We start from the raw sequence: 25,859 nt of genomic DNA, 5'->3' as shown, positions 1-25,859 counted from the left end.
AATCATTCAAATACTTCAACAATCTTTTTTATAACATTTCTTTTCATTTAATTATTTTCATATTTTTATAAAACTAGCTTTTTTAATTATATTTTCCTCTTTATTTTACTAGCCAAATTTATTAATTTGTTTCATTGATCAGAAAAATTAATCAATATGGAAATTTTCTAAATTCAGTTCACTAGCAGATTATAAATTATATTAATTTTATCAATTTATATTTTATAAATTATTTTAATTATTTCCTCATTTATTTGTTTTATTTTTTTAATTTTTTGATAATTTTGTAAATTTTAATGAAATATTTTTATAATTAAAAAATCTGAAAAAAATATTTATAAAAAAGAATTAATTTATTTTAGAACATTCAAAAATTTAATTAAAAAGAGTTATTGTAAACATTTAAAATATCAAAAGTATTTACTTCAGTTAAAAAGTTCATAAATAATACTATAAAAATAAAATAGATTAATTATTCTTTGTTTTAATTATTGCAGTGCAAATAATAAACTAAAATTAAAATTTTTATAATTTCAAGTAGAAAATTTATATAATATAGCAATATTTATTAAGCTATTTCTTTATAAAGCTTTTTTTGTCAAAAATTAATAAAAAAGATTGAAGAATTTTGATTTTAATTATAAATATAATAGTTAGTAAGCTGGTCTGAAACAAATATTCTGAAGTAAAAAAGAATTGTAGAATCAGTCTAATATAAAGAGAATTTAGTAGTTAAAAGTAAAAATTAAAATTAATTGTTGAAGAAAAAATAAATTATTCTTTGATAAAATGGCTTCAAGTAAAATATTTTTTTCATTAAAAGCTTAAATAATTAATTTAATTGCAATTTCAATATCTCGATTTCTATTAAAATATGAATTTTTAATATAGCTAACTACGTTTCATCAGATGAATACAAATAGCAAAAAGCCTTAGAAGAAGCAAGAAAGGCAGGTAAAATTCCTGCCTAACTAGACGAAGAAGGAAAAGAAATTAATCCGCATATGCCTCAATATATTACTAAAGCTCCTTGTACGAATTTAATTTTATATAAAATTCTGCGTCTAAACAATTATTTAACATAATAAAGGGTATTTGAATTAAAATGCACCATCCATGAAGCATCAGTATTTTTTCAAGCAAACTAATGATGCCTCAGAAGAGTTTTATGCTAGAGGATAGAAAGGTTACTAAGCAACAAAATATAGGAAGGGAGCTTGCACTAATTGTGGAGCAATTACTCATCAAGCAAAAGGTAATTTAATCTTTATATTTTTCAAAAATATGAAATAAGTCTAAAGTAAAAGAGATCTATTCATAAATTAAATTCTACAAATGTTACTCAAATTTAATATTTTTTACAACATTTAAATGCAAAAATGATTATTAAAATATAAATGGCGCTTTTTTAAATAAAAAATGCATACATCCAAAGAGTTTTTGATTAATTTCAATAAATTAAAGAATGAAATTTAAACTACACACTTTAAATTAAAAGATTTTTTAATTCTTATTTAAAATAAATATTTTAATAAAATAGATTGTTGTGAAAGACCAAGAAAGTTAGGTGCAAAATATACAAATTAGAATATAGCTGCAGATGATATTATTAAAGATATAAAGTTTACTTATGATTCAAAAAGACATAATTGGAATGGTTTCGTAAGGAATTTTTATAATTTATATATAAAAAATGAAAACAAGCTTTATAATTAAAAAAGTTTGCCTAACTTTTATATTTAAAAAATAGGATCCAGATGATTATATGGAAATAGTAAAAGAGAAAGAAAAAATAGAGGAAATTAGAAAAAGAGAGTAAGAGAAATAATTAGAAAAAGCTGATGCAGAGTCAAATTATGACGATGGTACAAGAGAAAAGGATGAAAAGGCTGGATAAGTGAAGATTTCTAGTGAATAGTCTAGATAATAGCCAACTCCACATTTAAGAATCAGAGAAGATAAAGCAAAATATCTTCGTAACTTAAGTGAAGACTCTGCTACATTTATTTCTAAAAATAGATCTATGAGAGAAAATCCTACTCCTAATGATCCAAATTCAGATTTTAAAGGTGAAAATGCTTTGAGAATGACTGGAGGTGCAGTAGAATTTATTAAATAAGAATATTTTGCTTGGTAAGCAGCTGAAAAATAAGGTTTAGATTTAAGTAGTATCGCTAATCCAACCTTAACTGAAAAAGTGTACAGGGAAATGAAAAATAAAGAATCAACTCTTAGAGATAAAAATATGCAGAAGGTATTTGTTTAGTATGGTGGCGAGGAGCATTTTGAAGGCGATATGGATTTAATTTTAGGATAAACAGAAAAATATGCAGAATATGCTCCAGATGGAACACAACTTGATATATACAATCATAAGAGGTCAAAATATGCTGAAGATATATACATTAATAATCACACTTCTGTATGGGGTTCTTGGTTTAATGATTATCTTGGTTGGGGTTACGCTTGCTGTCACTCTAATACCAAATCTTCTACCTGTTAAGGAGAAAAAGGCATCAAAGAAGCAGTTACAAGAGAAGTAAGATTATTAATCAATTAAAATATATTCTATATGAAAATAAATTATCATAAATAATCTAAAAAATAGTATGAAATCTTTTTTTAAATATTAATTTTATTAATAGTTTTTGGCAAAGAAACAATTAGAAGAAGACTTGAAAAAAGCTAAAGAATCAGGTGAATTAGAGAAAAAGGAGCAATAAAAGAAGGCTTAAGAAAAACCTCAATTTGCAGTTCCTGCAGCTAAAAGTAAGAAATAATTAAATTTATTAATTATAGTAATTAGAAATAAAGAAAATTATATAAGTAAACAATCAGATAAAATATTTAAATTAAAATGAAACAAAGGATTGAAAATTTTATTCTACTTTTTAAGCCAAAATTTATTTAGAACAAAAATAAAAATATTAACTTACTCGTAAAGTTAAAAAATATGAATTTTATTTAAAATAAAAATTATAACATGGAAATTAATAAATAATATTGAATTATTAATAGAAAAAACTGAAGATGTAAACTAAAAAGGAATTGGAAAAAAAGAAGAAAAAATTAACGATAAAAAACAATAAAAAGAAGAAGTCCTGAAAGCATAGAATCCTTTCCAATGGGGATTACCAGAGGATGAAGAGAACGAATAGGAGTTAGACCAAGAAAAAGTTAAGTATTATATGGAAAGGATGAAAGAAAATAAAACAGAAGAAAGAGATGATAGAAAAAGAAAATACAACTCTTTTGCTGCAGATGAAGGGTACGAAATTTCAAGAGAAGAGCTTGAAGCCTATAGGTTAACAAAGAAAAACTTTGATGATCCAATGGCTAACTATCAAGATAATGATAAATATTGATAATAAATTACTTTTTTAATAAATAAATATATAAATAATAATTGTTTAGAAAGTATTTATGATAATTCATTTTAAACTTGTATATTTACTTTTAAATAAAAATTTTGCTTAAAACTAATTAAAAAATTAAATGAATTATACTTTATTAATTAGGATTAATCATTATGAGCATTTTTTTATATTTAGTTGCATAATAAAATATATTTTATTTTACACAATTAAGATATATTTTTCAATAATTATATTGGACTTCTTGCAAAATTATTATTTTAATCAAAAGATTATTAAATAAAAATAATTAACAAAAATATTTAGAATTTCATAAAAAATTATGAATAAACAACTTTATATTACGCTGGAATCTTTTGAGCTTTCTCTTTTAAAGTTATTTTTCACTTACTTTTATGTTTAATAGTTTTATTGTGTAACTTTAAACATAAAGAATGTTCTATTATAGATTATAAATGGTAAAATTAATAAGAAAATACTTTTCAATAAATGTAATTTAAGCCAGGACTATAAATGTAAGTCTTAAAAAAAGATTTTGAACATCAAATAATATTTTTAAAGAAGTAGATATTTTTAGCTTTAGCTTGTAAATTCTCCTCTTAGTTTTAATTAAAATGCGCAAAAAAAAAATTGTTATAAAATGAAAAGAGATGAAGGTACTATTATCACACAATAAATCTTATATGAGTGATTATTAATTTAATTAATTTATTTGTTAATAAAAATAAAATTTTGGGTGTAATCTAGGTTAGTATTTTATGATAAGTAAGCTAGTACTTTAGAAAATTATGTAAATTGTAATTAAAAGAATTTATTCCCTCAATTTTCCACATTATTTTATGCATTTATTTGCTTTTTAAATTCAATCGAGTAGATAATTTCTTGATTAATTTAAAAAGCGATTTTTTATAATATGGGAAATTTCGATTCTCCTCTATATATTAGCAAAGCGATATATGTAGTTGAATAGAATTTTTCTAGTAAAATTTCAATTATTATTCTTATATAGTGAGTTAAAATCAGTTTTACAACTATTTGTATTTTTTAAAGATCTCTTCAACAGAAATTAAAATACACAAAATCTAGTCAATTAGTAGTAATTCTATCTGAAACCTCAATTTTAAAAATCAAAAAAAATATTAACTTTTTTATTTAAATGACTAAGTAAATAAGAATGTTTTAGTGATATTTAAAACTAGTATTAAATATATTATATATAATATTTGAATCGTCATTTATTGGTTTATTGGAGAATATTTTAAACGAGTTTTTAATTAAATTTGGTGAATATTTTTGCTTATAGTTTAACATGTGATGATAAATTAGATTAGCAAAATTTTTTAATTTTTATCAAATATAAAATTTTTTCTAACCACGAACTAATTATATAGTCATCTTTCACTTACATTAAACAGCCTTCTTACTTATAATGTGCATATATCTTTCTTAACTTACAATTAAATAAATAGATGTAAGTAAGGTTTTAAGTATATTTTGAAATCTTTTTATGATTAAAATAGATATATTTTTATTCTTTAATTCTCTCCCTTTTTTATTTTTTTTGTCTATTTTTTCAATATTTTTATGGGAAAAAGATTGATTATACTAATTCTATTTTTTACTTAAGTTAATACGTTATCTGATATGTGATATGAGGTAATCAGTATTTACTACCTAATCTTGAATATCTGTGTTTTTATATGTTATTTATCATATATATATTTTATCTCTTTTTTAATGCTTTGAAGCGCTTTCTATGACTTATTTTCTCAAATTATGTCTTACTACAAAATTAATGTAATTACATATGTATAAAATTTACTTTTTTAATGATTTAGTTTAACAAGTGGTTATCAAAAACATTTCAAAGTTAAGTATTTAACTTGATTAATCAAATGCTTTTATATTTCTTGTATAGAACAAATTTTATAAATTACTTTTTCAAAAGCATTTGTTTGAAAGTTTAAGCCTGAATTCAATTGGAAATATGAATAAAGTTTTTGTGTGTTAATATTTGAATTTGTTTGCATTATGAAATCAAATTTAATATTTATTATATATTTTTCTTCTATGTAGACTTGCTTAATAGTTGGATTCTACAAAGAAGGGGCAAACAATAAAATAAACAAACTTTTTTTGCTATTTATCAAAAAGCAATAATTAATAATTTAAAAATTGGCAAATGATTTACAAATATAAATATGTATATATGTATGCTTGTTTGCTTTGTCAATAGCTAAGCTTAAAAAAGAAAGAAAAAAAAAAGAAGAAAGAGAGTAGCCACAGAATATACTCTATCCCAAAAAGATAGTTAGTTAATTATCATATATAAAATTGATTAATTAAAAAAAATCAAGAAAGTATATATTAAAAAAAAGCATTATTAAAGTAGGATATATAAAACAAGAAAACAAGTTTTTTAATCCATTTTATAGAATTCCAAAACAACAACTTACGAAGATAACAAATTTAGGTCTAACTCATAATAACATAAAATTTTATTTTAGAAATTATTTGAAAAATAAGCATTTTTACTTTGGTAGTTTGATATTTTTATACTGTTATCTGTATCTTGTTAACTGCTGCCTAAGACATAAATATTTTGAAACAAAATAGTCAGTGAAATAATTTTTTGAAGAAAAAGAAGAAGAAGAGGAAATTCTCTCTCTAATTCCTAAAAATAATTAGTTTTCAAACAAATATTCAGTTAGAAATCTGATAGCATATTAACATTAAAAAGAGGTTTTAATAGTATATTAGAATAATAGTCAATAAAAAGCAATAATAATTAAAGATAAATTTGTTTGCTTACTTACCTAATGAATGATGTAGTAGATGCTTCCTAAGAAACAGCAGTAAATAGCTAATACTTATGCTTGCAATAATCTGAAAACTTGATTAAAAGTATATAAAAAAAGCTGCTTTAGTTTAAATAGTCCTCAGAAAATTTGTATTCTTGTCAGAAAAGTCTACATGAAGACTTAATAGCTCTCTAAGATAAATACTTAGAGAAGGAAATTAAAGTTGAAATTAACGCATTTTTTGATGGATTTAGCCAAGCCTTGCTGTGTATGTAGCAATGCTTAAGCTCTGTACCACAAAAGATAAACGATTTTATATAAAATATAGATAAAATTACAAAAAATTAATGGAAAAAAAGATAATTTTTAAAAGAAAAGTATGAACACTACCTTAACAAAGTATAGGATCTTGTTTTGAAACAAGAAGAACAAGCTGCTAAACAAAATCCAAATAGTTTCATCCTTAGTGCAGGTACTGGAGTTGGAACTATCTCCTTACAATAAAGGAAAAATAACCCAAAAGTTACAAGAAATAACGATAAATTAAAAAATTCAGCTATAAAATATTAAGATATCAATAATAGAGTTGCTGATGAGCTTTCTAATTTGCTTAAATTGAGAAATGGAATTATAAGTACAATAGGAAAGCAACTAACTGATTCCCTTATAGAAAATATTACACCTTTATAAGCAACAATTGATTCAGTTAAAAAAAAAAGTGACTCTGTTGCAATGAGTTAAAATAGCAACAGAAGCAACAATGGAGTTGCAGGAGGAACCATATTAAATTGCAATGCAAAGACAAAATTTTCTTCAATAAATTCTATTGAGCAAGAATAGCTTGAAAGAGAAATTACCATTAGAGGCATATTTAAAATACCTGCTACTATGGATCTCCCAGTGATTCGTAGAAGGAGCATTAAAATAACATAAGATGGGTAAGTTGTAAACGATCATGGTGGTAACAACAAAAAAGAATATAATCCTGTTCCTTTTGAATCTAGCAATCCAAATGTAATTATTTATCTAAGTCGTTTAGTCTAATAAGATAAAAACATATTTGACTTCGAAGATTTTAACAATAAAGATGCCAATTAGAATGAAGAAAATAGTGATAATTCTAACAACAACCAAGTTCAAGATCACTCTGGTTTAGAAGGTAGTATCGAGAGAGTTTACACCAACGAAAGTCACTCTAACGATTTCGAAGAAAATTCTTAAGATGAAGAGGAAGAAGATTAGTAAAACAACGTAATTTGCTATGACAGCGATGACTCTAAAAGCAAAGAAAATTCATAAGATTAATAAGATGATCAAAAAAAAAACAATAATACTTCAAAATATCAAATCAACCTTAAAAATTTATCTATTTCTAAAGATCCTAAAAATATCCAAAAAACATAATCAAAGAAGAAAAAGTCTTTAAAGAAGCAATAATAACAAATCTTATCTGATAGTATTTTTAGGTACGAATAGGAAAGGAAAAAGCAACTTATTAATTAAATATTAATAAAAGAAGGAGGAGGAATAATATCAGCTGTCAATCAACCAATTAATTGTAACTAGAATCCTTAATCATAGAATTCGTTTAACAATTTCTTTTAAAACCAGCAAGTTTCTAATTATCAACCTCAAAATAAGCAATAAATATCTCCATAAAGCTCTCTACCAGAAAAATCAAATAAATCAAATTTAAGTCAAGGAAGTGCTAATTGCAATAAACAAATAACAATAAACTCGCTTTAAGACCAGTAAGTATAGTAAAAAAATTATCAGCACAAATAAAATAACAATAATTTGAATCCAAATTAATTTCATTCAGCTTCTTACTAAGTTCCAAGCAGTAGCAGCATAAAAACTCCTAATTTTAATAATAACTAGCAGTAATAATAATAATAGCCAGTAAATTTTAATGCTTAAAATTTCAATAATAATTTTAGTAATTAAACTAGTACAAACACTCCTAATAATAATAATCTTTCCATTAACAAATAAAATAATGTATCTATTTAAATATAGTAATAAAGTCGATCTAATTAAAGCTGGAGTAATTTACCATCTCCAAAGCATTTTAATAACATAAATAATACTGTTAATTAGTAAGTCTCAACTCCATAAAACGTGAATAGTAATAATCATTAAGCAGGTTATAGCTAATCAAGAAATCAACTCTCCTAGTAGTAATACTTATCTCCAAATCAATAAAACTCTTAATAAAATTTTTCTAGCTACCTTTCACCTTAAAAAGAAGGAAAAACATTTTCAAATAATATCTACTAATAAGGAAACTCTAATTTTAATTACTAAAATCAACCCTAATAAAATTATTAGTAGTCTTTACAAGACAGCTAATTAGTTTAGCAATTAAATAGAAACTCATTATCAAGCAACATTAATAATAATTATGGTTTTTAAAATACAAACACTTAAATGCCTGCTTACACAATTTAAAAGAAACCCTCATAAAATAGTCTCAACGACATGAATTAAATGTAGAGAATGCCTTAGCAACCACCTCAGTAGTAATAATAGAATTTTCAAAAAATACAATAGTAAAATTAATTTAATGGATTTGTTAACATGCAACAAAATACCTAATCTAATTAACCCTCTATCAGAAAAAATAGTGACAACAGCTTTAACTACCGTGAGAATTAAACAAAAAATGTGTAAAATTAACAATTAAATTTTAATATGAGCGAATCTTAACCATAATAAAACCAAATCAATAATACTATCAACCAGTAATAACAATAATAAAAATCCTCAGATCAAATTGTAACTTTTAATAATTTATCTGAAAAGCTAATAAATAATTAAATTTCTAATGGATTATAATAATAATAAAAGTAATAACAGACTTACTAAAATGGGAATTAAATAAATGGATAAATGCTCAATAACAATAATACCCAAATGATGCAACATCAATAACTAAATGGTATTAACAAAATTAGCAAAGTAAATTCTCTATAACTTGAAGAAAATAAGGCTTAAAATCAAGCTTATTAAGGTTCTTCAACAACCAAAAACTAATAATAAATTTAGATCAGAAACTTCTATTAGCAACAAAATAACACTCAATAATCTACCTTTAAATAATTTGTAAATAGAGAGAATGGTAACGAAAAAATGAATTTAAAGCCAAGCAATTCAATATCAGGAGAGTAAAAATAAAATGACGATAACGAAAGTGATGAAAGTAGTATTTTATCACTTACTTTAATAGATGATTGATATTAAATTACAGTAAGAGCCTTCATTATTTTAGATGAATGTGTTTAAAATTTTAAAACCAAAATGCTTTCATTGATAAACTATTAAATTATTCTATTTGATTATCTTTTAATAACATAAAAATAGCAATAATCATAATAACACACACTATAATAAAAATGTAAATTTTGAACTTTTAAGATTATTTAAAATAAATAATTCCTAAAAAATATTTTTAATCTTTAATAAATATCTATCTTTTAATTAGTTATTACTAAAATATATGTATTAATAATACAGCTTAGCCAATTTATATCTTTACTTAATCTATATTTATTAATACTCTAATAATTAATACAAAACTCTTTTTAAAATTCTATAATAATTATTTATTTTTTTAATAAATATCTTTTAGTAATTACTAAAGAAAATGTATTCATAATAAAACCAATTTATATATATTTGCTAAATCTATATTTATTAATACTCAAATAATAGATACTATTTTAAATTTAATAAATATCTCTTAATATTAATCAATGATAATAATACTTAATCAATTTTTTCATTACTTAATCTATATGTATTGATACACAAATATATAATTCAAAGTTATTTTTATTAAAATTCTAAAAATGATATTTAATTTTTAATGATTATCTTTTAAGTAATAATAAAAAATAAATATTAATAAAAAAATCAATATATATATATATATATATATATCAATTAATCAATTACATACAAGCTTAATCCATATTTATAGTTATTCAAATTTTTGTTTCTAAATTATTTTTATTAAAATTCAAAAAATATTATTTAATTTTTAATGATTATCTTTTAATATTAATGAGTAAAAATTAAAATATTTATATTAATAATAGAACCAATTTATTATATATTGCTTTTTCTATTTTTATTTATACTCAAATAATACATAATATTTTATCTTTAATAAATATCTTTTAGTATTAATTATCTCTCCAATATTAATCAAAAATAACTCTTAAATAATATATTTACTTTATTTAATCTATCTATATTTATTTATACTCAAATATTTAATTCAAAAATTTTTATTTAAGTTCTAAAAATAATATTTAATTTTTAATAAAAATTTTTTCATATTTGTTATTACTAAAATATATATTATTTAAACTACTTAATCATTTGATAATTTTCAAAACTCTTTACAAAAGGATTAAAACTCTCTAAATAAGACTTAAGGTAATCCACTAACAAATTTTAAATATTGTTATCCTATTAAAAAACACAAAATTAAAGTGCAATAATTTTACTATTTTAGAATAGAAATTTATAATCTTGAATATTTATTTACTCAGAATTAAAATGTAAACATTTTGATCAAAAATTTAATTGGTAAATTAATTAATTAAATTTGTTTATTCTACATATAAATTTTTTGCAATTATATATATCTGATTTTTATATAGCTTAATTTGGTATCTTTGATAAAAAAAAATGAATAAAGATTAAAATGGGTTACAATTTGCCTATCCAGAAAACACTAGCATGTTTATAAAAGATTTTTCTTAAAAGCTATTAATTAATTATAAATAGATAGAGAGCTGTGTTAGCGATTATAAATAGCAACTTCCCGATTCATATTATGAGTAATTCTATTTTGGATTCTTAATTTAAATTTAATCATTTACAATAATATTTTAAAAGCTGCTCTGATTTACAAATAAATCATGGTGAAGACATGATGGAAAGGTATGTTGAATTAGAAATACCAGTAAGATTATTAATTAAATGTTTTAAGAGGTAGATTTTAATAATATTTTAATTTTTAAATCAGGATAATGAAGATTTAAAAGAACATCTTAAAGCTTGCGGAGATGAAGCAAGCAAAAAAAATATTATTTTGAATTCTTAAAGTCCATACTAGCTAGTTTAAGATGCCAAAGAAAATATAAAAGACATGAAAAAAGAATCAATAAATTTATCAGTACTTGTTGATAAATTGAAGGTTCCTATTTTTACTCAAGATATTTCTTAGCAAATATCAGTTTTGGAGTCTTTTAAAGTATTAGAGTAACTTTTTTACAAATATATATTATTATTTTTTGAGCAATTTTTAAATGGGTCATAAAGGAAGAAAGAAGTTAAGATTAAAGCTTTGTGTAAAAACATGATGGATAGACCTATTGTAATAAATTTTAGTTAGATTAAATAATATTTTGCATATAATTTATTTATTTATTACAGTAAAAAGCAATAGAAGAAGAAAAGAAAAGATTCATTCCTATTGAGAAAAAACTAGACACAAATCACACAATAATAAAAGTTTCTGTTTATAACAGCATCAATGGATTAAAGCAAAACGAATATTTAGTATACGATATTTAATTTTTGTAAGATTTAGTTTTTAAAATTGAATGTCTTTCAGAAAAACTCTCTGAAAGAATTCCGAGTGGACAACAATCCCAGCCTGACTCAAAGTTTATGTAGCTTTATTCAATAACTTTTTTTCAATTTATATAAATTTCTCTAAAATTTTCATATGAAATTAATGAATAATTTTAAAACTATTTAGGAAACCCTCATTCTTATTTATAGAAAATACTTTTTACAACAACCAATACAAGATAGATGTTAAAAACCTATACCAGTAAATCATTTTTTCTAATTAAAAATTTAATTTATTATATACATTTTTTTAAAGTGAATGGCAGCAAGAAGCAAAAATAAACTCTCAAAATAGTGGAATGCAGTTTGAAGAAGAATTTGAAGAAAAAACCTTAAATGAAATGTTTGAGTAAATTAAAATACAAATAGGTAAGCCATATGTATTTAGACATTAAAATAAATGTGATCACATGATTGTTTTTAATGAAATACGTCTATGGAATACAGATCTGCCAGCTGATAAAGATCTGTACCCCTTCAATGTTTTTCTGCCTAAAGTAAAAAGAAGAAAATGTGATGGATGCAACTTATTCTTTACAGAGTATTTTTTTTTTTTTTGAAAACTTTTTTTATTTACCATTCTAAATTTAATCAAAATAGGATCGTTTGCTTCAATGATAAAGTTTCATCTAAAAATCCTATTTTTCTATGTGAAAAGTGTTTTAATCAAACCCATATCAAGTAAATTTAATTAATAAACAATATTAAAATCTAATCTTTTTTTTAAGTTGGAAAAAAGAATTAAGATATAACGATTTCTCATATTATCCATACATTTATGAATGAGCTGTTTTTTTTTAAAACTAATTCTAAATACTACATAAAACAATAACTAAACTAAAATATTGTATTTTTAATTGTTTATTTAATTTACAAAGAAGTAATAATACCCTTAATTTATTGATAAAACAATCAACCACAATTTGATTTATATTGTATTTTTTACACCACAAATCCTAAGAAAATTTTTTGTTATTTTATTGTTACTCTATGTATTTTTTAAATATTTATTACTGGTAGTTATTTCAATTAGCTATCAACAATTTAATGATCATTTTTTACATTAAAAATTATCATTTTAAGATTTTTAAAAGTATTTACTTTTTTTTGGTAAGAATAGATTTTAAAACAATTAAGTAAAAGCTTTAAGATAATTTTTTATTCAAAAAATATAATATAAAAGGAGAATGAATGCATTATATTAGTAGATTTTAATATATGTTAAAATAGAAAATAATCTATGGGCATACAGTAGAAATACAAAATAAGGATTATAGATTAAATACAAATTTTATGAATGAAATTAAAATTTACTACTTTAGAAAATAATAAATATAGTTTATATGTTAGTTAATCTTCAGAAAAGTACCTTTCTTTCAATAAGGATAGGACCATGTTCATCATAATCTCTCTTAGTCATTAGCAAATTGTCAAAAGTGCTCATAGAAGCTACAATTGAACCTCCAACCCAAGATGAATGAGCTCTTTCATTAATTGTTTATGTTGTATAAATTTTAACTCTTCCTGAAGTGTTAATTTCTAGCTATGTAATTTCTCTTTGTAATCTTTCTATTAAATTTGGAATCATTGAGTTACCTCCTACAACCATAATATTATTTAGTAATTCTCTTCTGTTTTCTGAATCTACTCTCTCTATACTTTGCTTGATCAAATCCTACAATCCCATAAAATTCTCTTCTGGCTGTTTAATTTAAAATAAAAAATATTTAATTTAATAAGTTTTGAAGTTTTTAAAGAAATAGTTTTTTTTACTATAGGATTAAATAATAGTTCTGGAACTTCAAACATTTCGTTGAGAACTTCTAATTTTTATTTATCAGGCAATTCAAATATTTGAGTATCTACAGCATGGTTAAATTTACTAAATAAAAAATTTGTTTATTTGAGACTCTTGACAAATTTGAAATAAATGAATCTTACATTATATCTTGTCTTGTTTCTTTTAATTTTATGTTTCTTGATTTTATTTCTCTTATTAAATCGTTAGCTCCCCAATTTTTCATCGATTAAGTTATTTTTGCATAATTTGTGAATCTGTTTAAAGATTCAGGTTCAATCTTAGATTTCCAAACATTTCCTAAAGACTTTGTCAAATATTCTCCTGCAATATCGCTTCTAATAACACCTAATAGTTTAAATAAATAACTAAACAAAAATACCAAAAAAATTTGTTTGTTCTATTAATTGTTTTTTTACTATTAATAAAAATTCTTACCTTTTTAATTAACGTAACCTTCAACAATAGGAACTACGTAAGTACTATATGCACCAGAATCTACTAGCAAGATGGTTTCTTTGGCCAATACGTATCTAATTTAAAAAATAGTATTTAATTAATTGAAACAAAAATAGTATTTTTTAAGTAATAAATATTATTTGCTAAATTTGATTGTAATTAATTACGAAGAAAGTACTGGAGCTTTGTGAATAAATAAAGCAGCGAAGTTCATTGATTCAAAAACAGCTTCTACACATTTTTATCTTACATCTTTGGTAGAGAGAGCTTATTCAATCAAAAACAAAGGTGTTTCAGATGGATTTATTTGCATAAGCTTTTTATTTATCTGCTCTATGAAGTTTGAAGCTTATTCCCAATTGTTAACTATTTTAAATAATAATTTATTCATTTATTAATCTGTTAAAGAAATGCTACTAAATAAATTTTTTAACTAATTCAATAAAAATCTCAATGATTATTTTAGTATTCAATTTAAATTAGCATTTACCCATTCCTTATGATAGGAAACTATTAACTTCGCTATTTTCTGGAGCTCTAGGAGAATAAAATTCAAGTAATTCTATTTCATTATTACCTTTGGTAGCATAATCCTAGTTTTATAATTTAAGCATTAATTTTTCGAAGTAATAAATTTCTAATAATGCCATTAAATTGACTAATTTTATGCTGCTTTTTTCAATATATTGTTGATTACTGTTGGGATTTAAATTGTTGGTGTTTCATAACCAGCATAACCTATTTATTTTTTTATTATTAAGGCAAATGTTATAAAATTTTTATAAATTTAAGATAATTATTAGTTACCTGCTCTTGTTGTCAAACCTCCGAATTCTAGAACAAAAGGTATGTTTTTGCAATAATCGGTTGCACCATCTTTAAAGTTATCTTTTCTTCTTCCTGGTAAATACATTTCTTTTGTAATTAGCTTGCTAAATTTAGGTTAATCTATTTATTTAATATTAAATTTATGTATCTTTCTTGAAGCCAAGCGCGCAAAAAGATTTTTATTTTAATTTGTTTAAATTGATTTGCTTTATCACTAAACAATTATTTATAAGCAATAGTTTCTAGTTAAGTTGAATTTTTTTACAAAAAAAATATTGCTTTTTACATATAAATTTCAGTTTGTTAGATTAGGATGACATTTTCATAATTAAAAAAATCATTTAAAAAGCAAACAAATATTGCTTTCATATTTTACATGATAATATTTTAATTTGCATTTTAGATTATTTCAGTGGTGATTTTCTAAATTTAATTTTGAAAATTAATTTAATCTTGAGCAAATAGAGTAACTAAGGTATAAATAAACAATTGAGGTTAATTAAAATCTTAAAAAACTAACAAGTTGTAAAAGAATATACATACATTCAACTCTTATCTAACATTTATTGAAGCAAAGCAGTGCAAGCTAATTTAAAATGATAATTAGATTTTAAAATACCTGCTATGTATGTCATGTATGGGAACTACTTTTTAATCACTTATTTATTATTTAAGCTTTTGTAAAAATTAGATGAAAGAATATTGATTGATTTAGCAAAATCTAATTTTTTTTTAATTAAAACAAAGTTAATAACAAAAGATAAATACCGTTCATTAGCTTTGAAAAGAAGACAAAAAATTAGAAGAAAAGATTACAGAAAGCAAAATTAAAAATATTTTTATAAATTGTTGAGCTTTACTTTTAAACAAAGTCGGCGCAAAATTTGCCTTTGCGCATGCATATACTTATTAATATTTATTTTTGCAATTTCATCTGTAGAATGTGCTTCTTACAAGCCATCTGATTTCGTAAATAGTATTTTTAACTTCTCTGGTTTGAAGGAAGGTAATTAATCTATCATTTAATTGATTGTGCTTGTAAAAACAGGATAAAGTTACAGCTATTAAAAAATACTCAAAAATTTCTTATTACCTCGCTATGTATGCATGATAAAAATTATTTTTTGTTTGATATATTAGGTTTGTATCAGATAAATATTCTCTAAAATCAAGAGAGCGATGGCTTTTAAGGAGAGACTATTATGGGATTTGGGCATTACAACAAAAATGATTAATAGTAATAAACTTTATAAACTTTGCAAATGATAAACAAAACAAAAAAATACAGATTTATTTTTGAAAGATAACTTGAAATCATATTTTCATATTATTTATTATCTTTAACTAAAGCGCAGGCATAATTACGAGAGATCAGACTTTAAAAAAATTAAACTTGTATTTATGGAATTCATCATAAAAATTTTACAATAAAATAAATACTTTCTGCAGCCCTGCTGATGAAACATGCAGTAAGGACATAAAAAATATCATACCAAGTAACACTTTTTGATTGAAAATATGGACTCACTAGCTCATAAATAATTTAATATATGTGATTGATAATTAATTTGTTATTTTTATAAAAAATAAGTTGATTGGGATTATAATGGGTATTTAGACCTGATAATTATATCTGATAATTCTGATGGGATTCAAAATACAGATTATACAGCACATTTTCTATTTTAATATGTACAAAATATTTAATCTTCTGAATGCACTTCAAGTTCCTGTACACTTGTTAATGTTGTGAGTTATTATGTAGATTCCAACACATAACCATTTATCATACCTTACTATAAGGATACTTAGCATTTACATGGATTATTTTATTACAAGAAAACAGAAGGCTTCTAAAAAAGAGTTGTTATCATAGGTGATCCTAACGATCCTACATATTAAAAATTATCTACAATAGATTTTTCAAGCTTAGTAGAATAAGACAACAAATAATGCATAAATGGAGATGAGTTAGATGAAATTTTATCTAGAAGGTTGCCTGATATACATTTCAGCTCTGTATTAGATTTAAACGGGGATTGCAGAAATGATTTATTTATACACTCTGTCGTTAACAATCCTGATACTACTTAATCTCACTCATTTGAATTTTACATCAGATTAGAAAATGGACTTTACTGCTTAACATAAGTGTACAAAGTTCCACCTGAATAAATAGTTCAAGCAATCGGTTTCACAGATATCAGTAAAATATATTGATAAATTTCTTTTGATAATTGCTATAAAAATAATAATTAATAGATTTTGATGGAGGTATTGATATGGTAATTGTTTACAATGATTAGGATCACACGTAATATAAAAGCAAAATGCAAATAGCTTTCAATCATATAACTCCTTCAGCTAAGAATCTTTGCTCAGAAAATGATATTTTTACCAAAATTTATGGCGATTTATCAAACATATTTGAAACTTAATCAGTACACATTTAATTCATAAATGCTTTAAATAATATATTAAATTTATTTTTCATTAAGGATATTCTTATCATAGATTTTGAATTTAGAATATTCAAATCTGATGATCAAATAAACTATCCTAGTCTTAGGTTTGGTGATTTTAACTTAGATGGATATAATGATCTATTGATGACAATCACTAAAGATTCCATAGATTCTTACAGCTATTTCTTCGAAAATACTTACTGTGACCTTCCTTAGTGCGAAAAACTTTTGAGTAACCATAAAAGATACTTTGAACTATAAGGATAAAATACTAAGTATGGTTTAATAAGTAGCCAAAAATCAATATCAGCATCGTTTTTCGATTTTAATGAAAATGGATAACTTGATATAATTCTAAATACTTACACAATTGACCCTGAAACATTGGAAAAGCAAATCTCTGTTACTGCAATTTATAATTTTTTAAAGACAGATTCTTATTTTGTTAAAGCCTTTGGTAATAATTTGAATTCTTTTGTGGATTAAAAAATAAATAAAAAATTAAATTATAAATGTTATTTAGTTATGAATGGATCTTTAGATGGAACTGTAAATAACGATTATACAAGCAGCAACATTTATGGAGCAACAGTTGTTTGTAAAGTAATTAGCATAGAAGAATAAGTTAAGCCTATTAAAGGTAATAAATTCCCTTAATAAAAATTTTTTAATTCAATCATTTAATCCATATAAAATAGGAATTTAACTCTATTAGAGTGCTTTTATTCCATTATAAATACCATATGTTATTATGGGAATAGCAAGAACTAACTCTTATATAGAAAATCTTAGTGTTGGATTGGGACTGCAAGTAAATAAATAAATAAATAAAAATTTAAAGATCAAATCTTAATATTTTTTTAAATATTAATAGAGCAGTAACTCAGTGAATGTATGGAATCCTATCATCCCTAACAGCTAAATTAACATTTACCCATCAAAAAATAATCCAGATAAGTAAATTATCCTTCATTAATAACTTCTAAGTATAAAGAATACATTTTTTTTAATTAGTTGGAAAGCTGTATCTTTTATGGTAAATGTTACAGAATCTCTGTTGGCAATTTTAATTATTGCAGCATGTATTTTAGTAGTCCTTGGTATTGTAATATATTATTTATTTCTAAGGGAGAAGGTAATTTAAAAAAAATAGTTTTATAATAAATTTTAAATTTTTTTAATATAAAAGAATTAAGATAAAAGGGAAATAGAAGTGGCTAATTTATTAATTTGAACTTAATTGATTGCATAATTTAACATACAGACAAATAATAATTAATTAAATAAATAAATTGTAAAAAATAGAAAGAAAGTAAAAAGTAAATAAATGCATTCATTAAATTTATTTTGAATTATTTTTTCTGTATTTATTTTTTTAAAAATTCTATTTACATAATCTTTTCTTATTATTATTTTTTACTAAATTTTTCAAAAATTTAAATTATTAATAAAACATTTAATTTCTGATTTTAAAAAATAATTCTTTTTAATTGTTGTTAAATTTAAATAGATTATTCTTAATTTTATATCCTATTTATTTTATTTTAGACTTATTTTTAATATAATATAACAAGATATTTAAAATTTATTTTAAACTATTTCATTTTATTATTATTTTGGAAACTAATATTTATATTTTATTAAACTTAAATAATTGCATAATCATTCACTCAAAAATTAATGAAATAGATTATATTTAATAAATACAGGAAATAAATAAATACACTAATTAAATATCTTGTGAATTATATTTTCTGTGATATTTTTTAAAATATAACTTTAATAAATACCATCTATAAATTTATACTAAAATTTACAATAATCATTATTTTTTATGAATAGATTTTATTTTTATGTTTGAAAATATTTTTTTTTTTAATTTTTATTAAATTTAAATAGATAATACTGTACTACATTATCCTATATTAATTAATGGTGATTTATATTAATACACAAAATTTTTTTAAAAAAATTCCTAAATTTTTTGGAAAAGTTTTAAAAACCTTGGGTCTTAATTAAGGAGTATGTATAGTACTTAATTTTGTAATTTACTTGTTTAATTTTAAGTTTATTTTTAAAAATTATTTTAAAAATAATTCTATCAGATATTTTAATACTGATTATTTCTGCTATTTTCAGAAATTAAAAATTTTTTTAAATTTCAAAAGATATTTACTGCGTTAGGAAAAGAACTCATATTTACTACAGCAGGCTCTAACGCTTAAATGTTCTATTAATCAATTTCGATAAAATAAAATTAGTAAATTATAGAAATAAAAAAATTGATTATTCTTTCATAAAATAAAATAGAAAATATAATGAAAAAAAAAACATAAAGCTATTTTATTGAAATATTCTTATAAAATGCTTTGATTAATAAAGAAAATAAATTGTTTCAAAATTATTTTTTACTTTTAGTTTAATTTACTTTTATTTAAAAACTTTTATCAAATTAATTTACAACATTAAAATCTATCAAACGTATTGCGTTTATATCTAAAATTTGCTTTTTTGTAGAACTTTTTTAGCAGTTAATTTATTTTTTAAAAGATATCTATTTTTAATAGTTATAAAATATTTTTTTAAACAAATATTATTAATTAAAATATTATTTTATGGAATAATCTGTGTTTCAATTCTAATTTATACTTAATTTTAAAATAATTATATTTTATATTTCCATTCAATTTTTTATTACAGATTAAGTTATAACCTAACTCATAATATAGCTTGAATTTAATTAATCTGTTCAAAACTAACTTGAATTTTAAAAAATTTTAAACCTGAACTCTATTAATCTATAAATGCGTTTGATTTAAATTCAAGATATTTTTGGTTAAAAATGAAATCAAAATAATTAAAAAATATTCTCTATCCATAAAAATTAATAGGCAAAATAAAAAAATGAATAAATAGCTAATTATCTTATCTCTCCTCTTAATAGCAAGTTTCACTACTGCATAAGGTTAGCAATAATAATAACAATAACCTCCTCCTAATTGTGTTTAAAATGCATCACCATAATAAGGAAATTGCGTTTGTAATCCTGGCTACTGGGGAACTAATGCTAATCATGGAGGTTCTTGCACTCAATGTACCTCAAATACCTGGTCTGCTCCTGGTGCTACTAACACTGGTCCTAGTGTAACTGCTGTTTCTGCTTGCTCAGCTTGTGCTCCTGGCTATTATGTTACCGTTTAAGGTTCTTCTTCAACTTCTCCTACTTGCACTCCTTGTGGGACCAACTCTTCTCCCGCATAACCTTAAGCAGGTTCATCAGTTCAAAAGGTTTCTTCTTGCAATTCATGTATGCCAGGTTATTACATGACATAAACTGCAAATACTGCTACAGGAAGTGAAGCTGCAGCTTAATGTTCAGCATGTGACAAAAGTGCAGGAGCAACTCCTTCTGCTCCTCCTCAAGCAGTAGGTGACCTTTCATAATGTGATGCTTGTTAACCAGGATATTTCATGACTACTGCTGCAAATGTTAGTAGTAAGGCAGCTGCTATATGTTCTAAATGTCCTTCAAACTCTGGCTCCTAATAATAAACTAAAGTAGGTGATGTCTCTGTTTGTAAGTGTTTTGATCCTTTCGCCTTACCTCTAGGAGCTGGCTAATAAACTTGTGCTTGTAAATCTAGCAGTGAAACTCCTATGTAAGCTCCTGGAGGTGCAGCTGGATGCTCAGCGCCAAGTTTTGGATAGTTGATTTCACTTTCTCTTGCAATAATTAGCTTCATAGTTCTCATTTGAATTTTTTAAAAATTTGTTATAAATCTATTTTATATTGTATATATGGATTAAAAATGTGTCTTAAATTATAGTATAAATTAGATTTTTAGATAATTTTAACAACTTTTCTCCTATTTCAAATTAAAAAATAAATTATTTTATTTTATTTTAAAAAGAGTATTGGAATTTATGATAAAATATTTATTTATTATTTAAAATAAAACTTTTCAGAGTGAAGTTTATTAAAAAAATTAATTTTTTTATTAAAGTAAATGAATAATTTCTTAAAGTTTATAATCTAAAATTTTTAATTTATAGGTTAACTAAAATTTTCATAAAATTTAATCTTTCTTACACTATATATTGTATGAGATCAGCTAATAATCATATTTTTTATAAAAGATATAGCAAAATGCCATTCAATACTTGCATTTAATTTCAACCCTTCATAAAAATAATTAAAGTTATATTACTAGATTTATCTCAGTACATATAATAAAAAAACCTTCAAAACAGGAAATTGAAATAAATTATTTTCAAATAAAAATCAATTTAACATTTTTTATAAATAATTAACTAAAGTTATTACTAAGATTTATAAACCTGCTTATACTTTAAGCATTTTATATATTTAATTGATAATTCTCAGCTATTTTATTTAGAAAAAAAGTTTAAACTTTGTTAAAATTCAGGTAAATTAAATACATATTTGTAAAATAGATATTAAAGTATTCAATATTTTTAAATTAAATCTTAATTTGCATCTAATAAATTATGTAAGAGTTAGTTTTTAAATTTTAAATTTTAAAATTGTCAATTATTTGAAAGGATAGAAAATATACTTTTGTTTACAATAACTCTATAACAATCTGCTAACTTGCTTACTGATTAATTAATTGATTTCAGTTAATAGTAAAACTGTTTATTTTGGCAAAGAAAGCATTAAAATATAGAATTTCAATAATTAAAAGATTAGAATGATATTTTTCTAAAAATACAACAAAAAGCGAGAATAAATAATTAAAATTACTCAATTTGTTATCTAATTTTATTTGAATAAATATTATTATAGATTTTTTTTAAATAAGTGCCTAGTTATAGGATTATTTGTATTATTTATTTTGATACTTTTTTTAATCTTATTCTTAAATCACTTTCCTTAACTTCAATCTTAGAATTTATTTTTTTAATTAATTTCAACGCCTTTTTTAAAAATTATTCGAAACTCAATTTATTAATTAATTTACTGTTCCTGATTTAATTGCTTGAATTTCTTTATCTTGTTCATAACTGATTTTGATAGCATAACCAAAAATTTAAACTCAAAAGAGTATCGATTTTTTTGGATTTATATACTTTTGTTTTTCTTTCAAAAACTTTAAAATAAATAAATCAATCAAAACAACTTATTAAAACTTAAAAAATTTATCATTTAAAAGTAGAAGTAAAAAGAAATGAATAAATAATTAGTAATCTTATCTCTCCTCTTAATAGCAAGCTTCACAACTGCATAAGGTTAGTAATAATAACCTCCTCCTAAATGTGCTTAGAATGCATCACCATAATAAGGAAATTGCATTTGTAATCCTGGCTACTGGGGAACTAATGCTAATCAAGGAGGTTCTTGCACTCAATGTGCCTCAAATACATGGTCTGCTCCTGGTACCACTAACACTGGTCCTAGTGTAACTGCTGTTTCTGCTTGCTAAGCTTGTGCTCTTGGTTACTATGTTACTGTTTAAGGTTCTTCTTCTTCTTCATCTCCTACTTGCACTCCTTGTGGTACCAACTCTTCTCCCGCTTAACCTTAAGTAGGTTCATCAGTTCAAAAGGTTTCTTCTTGTAATTCATGTATGCCAGGTTATTACATGACATCAGTTGCAAATGCTGCCGTAGGAAGTGAAGCTGCTGCTTAATGTTCTGCCTGTGACGCAAGCGCAGGAGCAACTCCTTCTGCTCCTCCTCAAGCAGTAGGTGACCTTTCATCATGTAATGCTTGTTAACCTGGATATTTCATGACTACTGCTGCAAATGTAAGTAGTAAAGCAGCTGCTGTATGTTCTAAATGTCCTTCAAACTCTATGTCTTAACAATAAACTTAAGTAGGTGATGTTTCTGCTTGTAAATGTTTTGATCCTTTCGCCTTACCTCTAGGAACTAGCTAAAAAACATGTGCTTGTAAATCTAGCAGTGAAACTCCTATGTAAGCTCCTGGAGGTGCAACTGGATGTTCAGCACCAAGTTTCGGAAAGATTATTTCAATTTCTTTAGGAATAATTATTTCTCTAATACTTTATATTTGAGTAACGCAGTTAAATTATTAAAAATAAATTAAATCTATTTTTATTTTGTTTTAAAATATATATTATAATATATTTTTGTTAGCGATGTGAAAATAGATTTAATTATCAACCTAATTTGTTTAACTTGAATATAAAATTTGAAAGAACAATCATAAAAAAGAATAGCAATATCAAGCATTTATTTTGCTTAAAAAGATGAATTAAAATAGAGTTATTTTTTCTTTTTAATTTTCTTAAAAGCAGCACTTATGAAAATATACTTAATATTTAAATAATTAGAATATATGTTTCTGGTCATTGTTTAAATGTGCATTTTCTCTTAAACTATGTGAATTTATCTTTTTTACACTTTTATAAAGTGTATAAAAAAAAATAATAATTTCATTCAAATACAAAACAGTTTTGATAAAATTTAAATAAAATAAATAAAGCTAAGATCCAAATACAAATAATGGTTTTTAAAAGTACTTTTCACGTATAAATATTTATATAAATAAAATGGTAGGGGATTAGCATACAATAATATATTAAAAAATTATTTGATTTATGCTTAAATAAATAAAATAGTGAAGGTATTTATGGAAAATTAAAAACTCCTAAATAAGTTATCCTATATGTATATTATATTTAATTAATATCTTTCAGCTACATTATTTTGAAATAAGAATTTAGATTTTGTAAAAATTAGCTAAATTGAAATATATATTTAAAAATTAAATACGTAAGTAATAAATTATTTTAAATTAAATCTTTAACTTAGATTACATTAATTATTTAAGATTTAGTTTTTAAATTTTAAATTTTAAAATTTCAAGCTTCGTAAAGCAAAAGAAATGACATTTTAGTTCACTCTAACGCTCTAACTATCTACTAATTAATTTATTTACTACTTTCAGTTAATAGTGAAAACTGATTATTTTTGGCAAAACATTTAAATTTTGAAATTGAATAACTAAATATTAAAATTATTTTTAAATAAAAATATATCAAAAGCTAAAATAATAAATTATCCCAATTTTATTCTCTTTAATACAATTAAAAGAAGTAGAATTCTAATAGATCAGATTTTATTTTTTTTTGAATCTGATTCTTAAATCACTTTCATTCACTTAAATCAATCATAGAATTTATTTTTTTTTTCACGCTATTTTTTAAACCTCAAAATTAATCAATATAATACCATCTTAATTAAATTCAACGCCTTTTTTAAAAATTATTCGAAACTCAATTTATTAATTAATTTACTGTTCATGATTTAGTTGCTTGAATTTCTTTATCTTGTTCATAACTGATTTAGATATCATAACCAAAAATTTAAACTCAAAAGAGTATCGATTTTTTTGGATTTATATACTTTTGCTTTTCTTTCAAAAACTTTAAAATAAATAAATCAATCAAAACAACTTATTAAAACTTAAAAAATTTATCATTTAAAAGTAGAAGTAAAAAGAAATGAATAAATAATTAGTAATCTTATCTCTCCTCTTAATAGCAAGCTTCACAACCGCCTAAGGTTAGTAATAATAACCTCCTCCTAAATGTGCTTAGAATGCATCACCATAATAAGGAAATTGCATTTGTAATCCTGGCTACTGGGGAACTAATGCTAATCAAGGAGGTTCTTGTACTCAATGTGCCTCAAATACATGGTCTGCTCCTGGTACCACTAACACTGGTCCTAGTGTAACTGCTGTTTCTGCTTGCTAAGCTTGTGCTCTTGGTTACTATGTTACTGTTTAAGGTTCTTCTTCTTCTTCATCTCCTACTTGCACTCCTTGTGGTACCAACTCTTCTCCCGCCTAACCTTAAGCAGGTTCATCAGTTCAAAAGGTTTCTTCTTGTAATTCATGTATGCCAGGTTATTATATGACATCAGTTGCAAATGCTGCCGTAGGAAGTGAAGCTGCTGCTTAATGTTCTGCCTGTGATGCAAGCGCAGGAGCAACTCCTTCTGCTCCTCCTCAAGCAGTAGGTGACCTTTCATCATGTAATGCTTGTCAACCTGGATATTTCATGACTACTGCTGCAAATGTAAGTAGTAAGGCAGCTGCTGTATGTTCTAAATGTCCTTCAAACTCTATGTCTTAACAATAAACTTAAGTAGGTGATGTTTCTGCTTGTAAATGTTTTGATCCTTTCGCCTTACCTCTAGGAACTAGCTAAAAAACATGTGCTTGTAAATCTAGCAGTGAAACTCCTATGTAAGCTCCTGGAGGTGCAACTGGATGTTCAGCACCAAGTTTCGGAAAGTTGATTTCATTTTCTCTTGCAATAATTAGCTTCATATTACTCATTTGAATAAAAATAATTGTGATATAAATCTATTTTTTGTAAATTTTCATTTAAAAATGCATTTTTGGTATTATTTTAAAATGTAAATTTTAAATATATTTTTGTAGGGATGTGAAAATAGATTGTTTGTTTAATTTGAGTAGAAAATTTAAAAT

At 23.1% G+C, this 25,859-nt stretch overlaps 8 protein-coding genes across 8 annotated transcripts; 7 read left to right on the top strand and 1 right to left on the bottom strand. All coding sequences in view use genetic code 6, as the record gives it.

Annotated features, from left to right (window-relative positions):
* Positions 1-789: 789 nt before the first annotated feature.
* TTHERM_00317030 (Pre-mRNA-splicing factor SLU7) lies at positions 790-3,365 on the top strand (the record flags this gene model as incomplete). Its single annotated transcript, XM_001021384.2, has 7 exons — positions 790-799; positions 892-1,032; positions 1,091-1,255; positions 1,541-1,662; positions 1,751-2,539; positions 2,646-2,769; positions 3,019-3,365. 7 exons carry the CDS (start codon positions 790-792, stop codon positions 3,363-3,365), a joined length of 1,698 nt encoding a protein of 565 aa, XP_001021384.2.
* Positions 3,366-6,193: 2,828 nt separating this feature from the next.
* TTHERM_00317020 (hypothetical protein) lies at positions 6,194-9,412 on the top strand (the record flags this gene model as incomplete). Its single annotated transcript, XM_001021383.1, has 1 exon — positions 6,194-9,412. The coding sequence occupies one exon, from the start codon at positions 6,194-6,196 to the stop codon at positions 9,410-9,412; it is 3,219 nt and encodes a 1,072-aa protein (XP_001021383.1).
* A 1,461-nt stretch (positions 9,413-10,873) lies between these two features.
* On the top strand, positions 10,874-12,610 carry TTHERM_00317010 (snRNA-activating protein of 50 kDa MW carboxy-terminal protein; the record flags this gene model as incomplete). The annotated part of the gene is made up of 9 exons (XM_001021382.2): positions 10,874-11,025; positions 11,084-11,150; positions 11,214-11,449; positions 11,510-11,564; positions 11,624-11,862; positions 11,952-12,026; positions 12,081-12,365; positions 12,425-12,505; positions 12,553-12,610. The coding sequence occupies 9 exons, from the start codon at positions 10,874-10,876 to the stop codon at positions 12,608-12,610; spliced, it is 1,248 nt and encodes a 415-aa protein (XP_001021382.2).
* A 571-nt stretch (positions 12,611-13,181) lies between these two features.
* On the bottom strand, positions 13,182-14,994 carry TTHERM_00317000 (actin; the record flags this gene model as incomplete). Its single annotated transcript, XM_001021381.1, has 8 exons — positions 13,182-13,526; positions 13,598-13,706; positions 13,766-13,970; positions 14,061-14,155; positions 14,249-14,447; positions 14,572-14,674; positions 14,779-14,819; positions 14,889-14,994. The coding sequence occupies 8 exons, from the start codon at positions 14,992-14,994 to the stop codon at positions 13,182-13,184; spliced, it is 1,203 nt and encodes a 400-aa protein (XP_001021381.1).
* A 511-nt stretch (positions 14,995-15,505) lies between these two features.
* On the top strand, positions 15,506-18,608 carry TTHERM_00316990 (FG-GAP repeat protein; the record flags this gene model as incomplete). The annotated part of the gene is made up of 12 exons (XM_001021380.2): positions 15,506-15,544; positions 15,657-15,915; positions 16,050-16,146; positions 16,260-16,405; positions 16,501-17,115; positions 17,172-17,350; positions 17,408-17,831; positions 17,898-18,014; positions 18,073-18,185; positions 18,249-18,331; positions 18,389-18,509; positions 18,564-18,608. 12 exons carry the CDS (start codon positions 15,506-15,508, stop codon positions 18,606-18,608), a joined length of 2,238 nt encoding a protein of 745 aa, XP_001021380.2.
* Positions 18,609-20,278: 1,670 nt separating this feature from the next.
* On the top strand, positions 20,279-21,130 carry TTHERM_00316980 (immobilization antigen; the record flags this gene model as incomplete). Its single annotated transcript, XM_001021379.1, has 1 exon — positions 20,279-21,130. The coding sequence occupies one exon, from the start codon at positions 20,279-20,281 to the stop codon at positions 21,128-21,130; it is 852 nt and encodes a 283-aa protein (XP_001021379.1).
* A 1,433-nt stretch (positions 21,131-22,563) lies between these two features.
* Positions 22,564-23,412, top strand: TTHERM_00316970 (immobilization antigen; the record flags this gene model as incomplete). Its single annotated transcript, XM_001021378.1, has 1 exon — positions 22,564-23,412. The coding sequence occupies one exon, from the start codon at positions 22,564-22,566 to the stop codon at positions 23,410-23,412; it is 849 nt and encodes a 282-aa protein (XP_001021378.1).
* A 1,452-nt stretch (positions 23,413-24,864) lies between these two features.
* On the top strand, positions 24,865-25,710 carry TTHERM_00316960 (immobilization antigen; the record flags this gene model as incomplete). Its single annotated transcript, XM_001021377.1, has 1 exon — positions 24,865-25,710. One exon carries the CDS (start codon positions 24,865-24,867, stop codon positions 25,708-25,710), a length of 846 nt encoding a protein of 281 aa, XP_001021377.1.
* Positions 25,711-25,859: the final 149 nt, after the last annotated feature.

This window comes from Tetrahymena thermophila (assembly GCF_000189635.1).
Source record: "Tetrahymena thermophila SB210 genomic scaffold scf_8254548, whole genome shotgun sequence".
NCBI classification, from domain to species: Eukaryota; Ciliophora; class Oligohymenophorea; order Hymenostomatida; family Tetrahymenidae; genus Tetrahymena; species Tetrahymena thermophila.
Note: the sequence above shows the minus strand (reverse complement) of the source record. Positions and strands in the feature narration are given on the sequence as shown.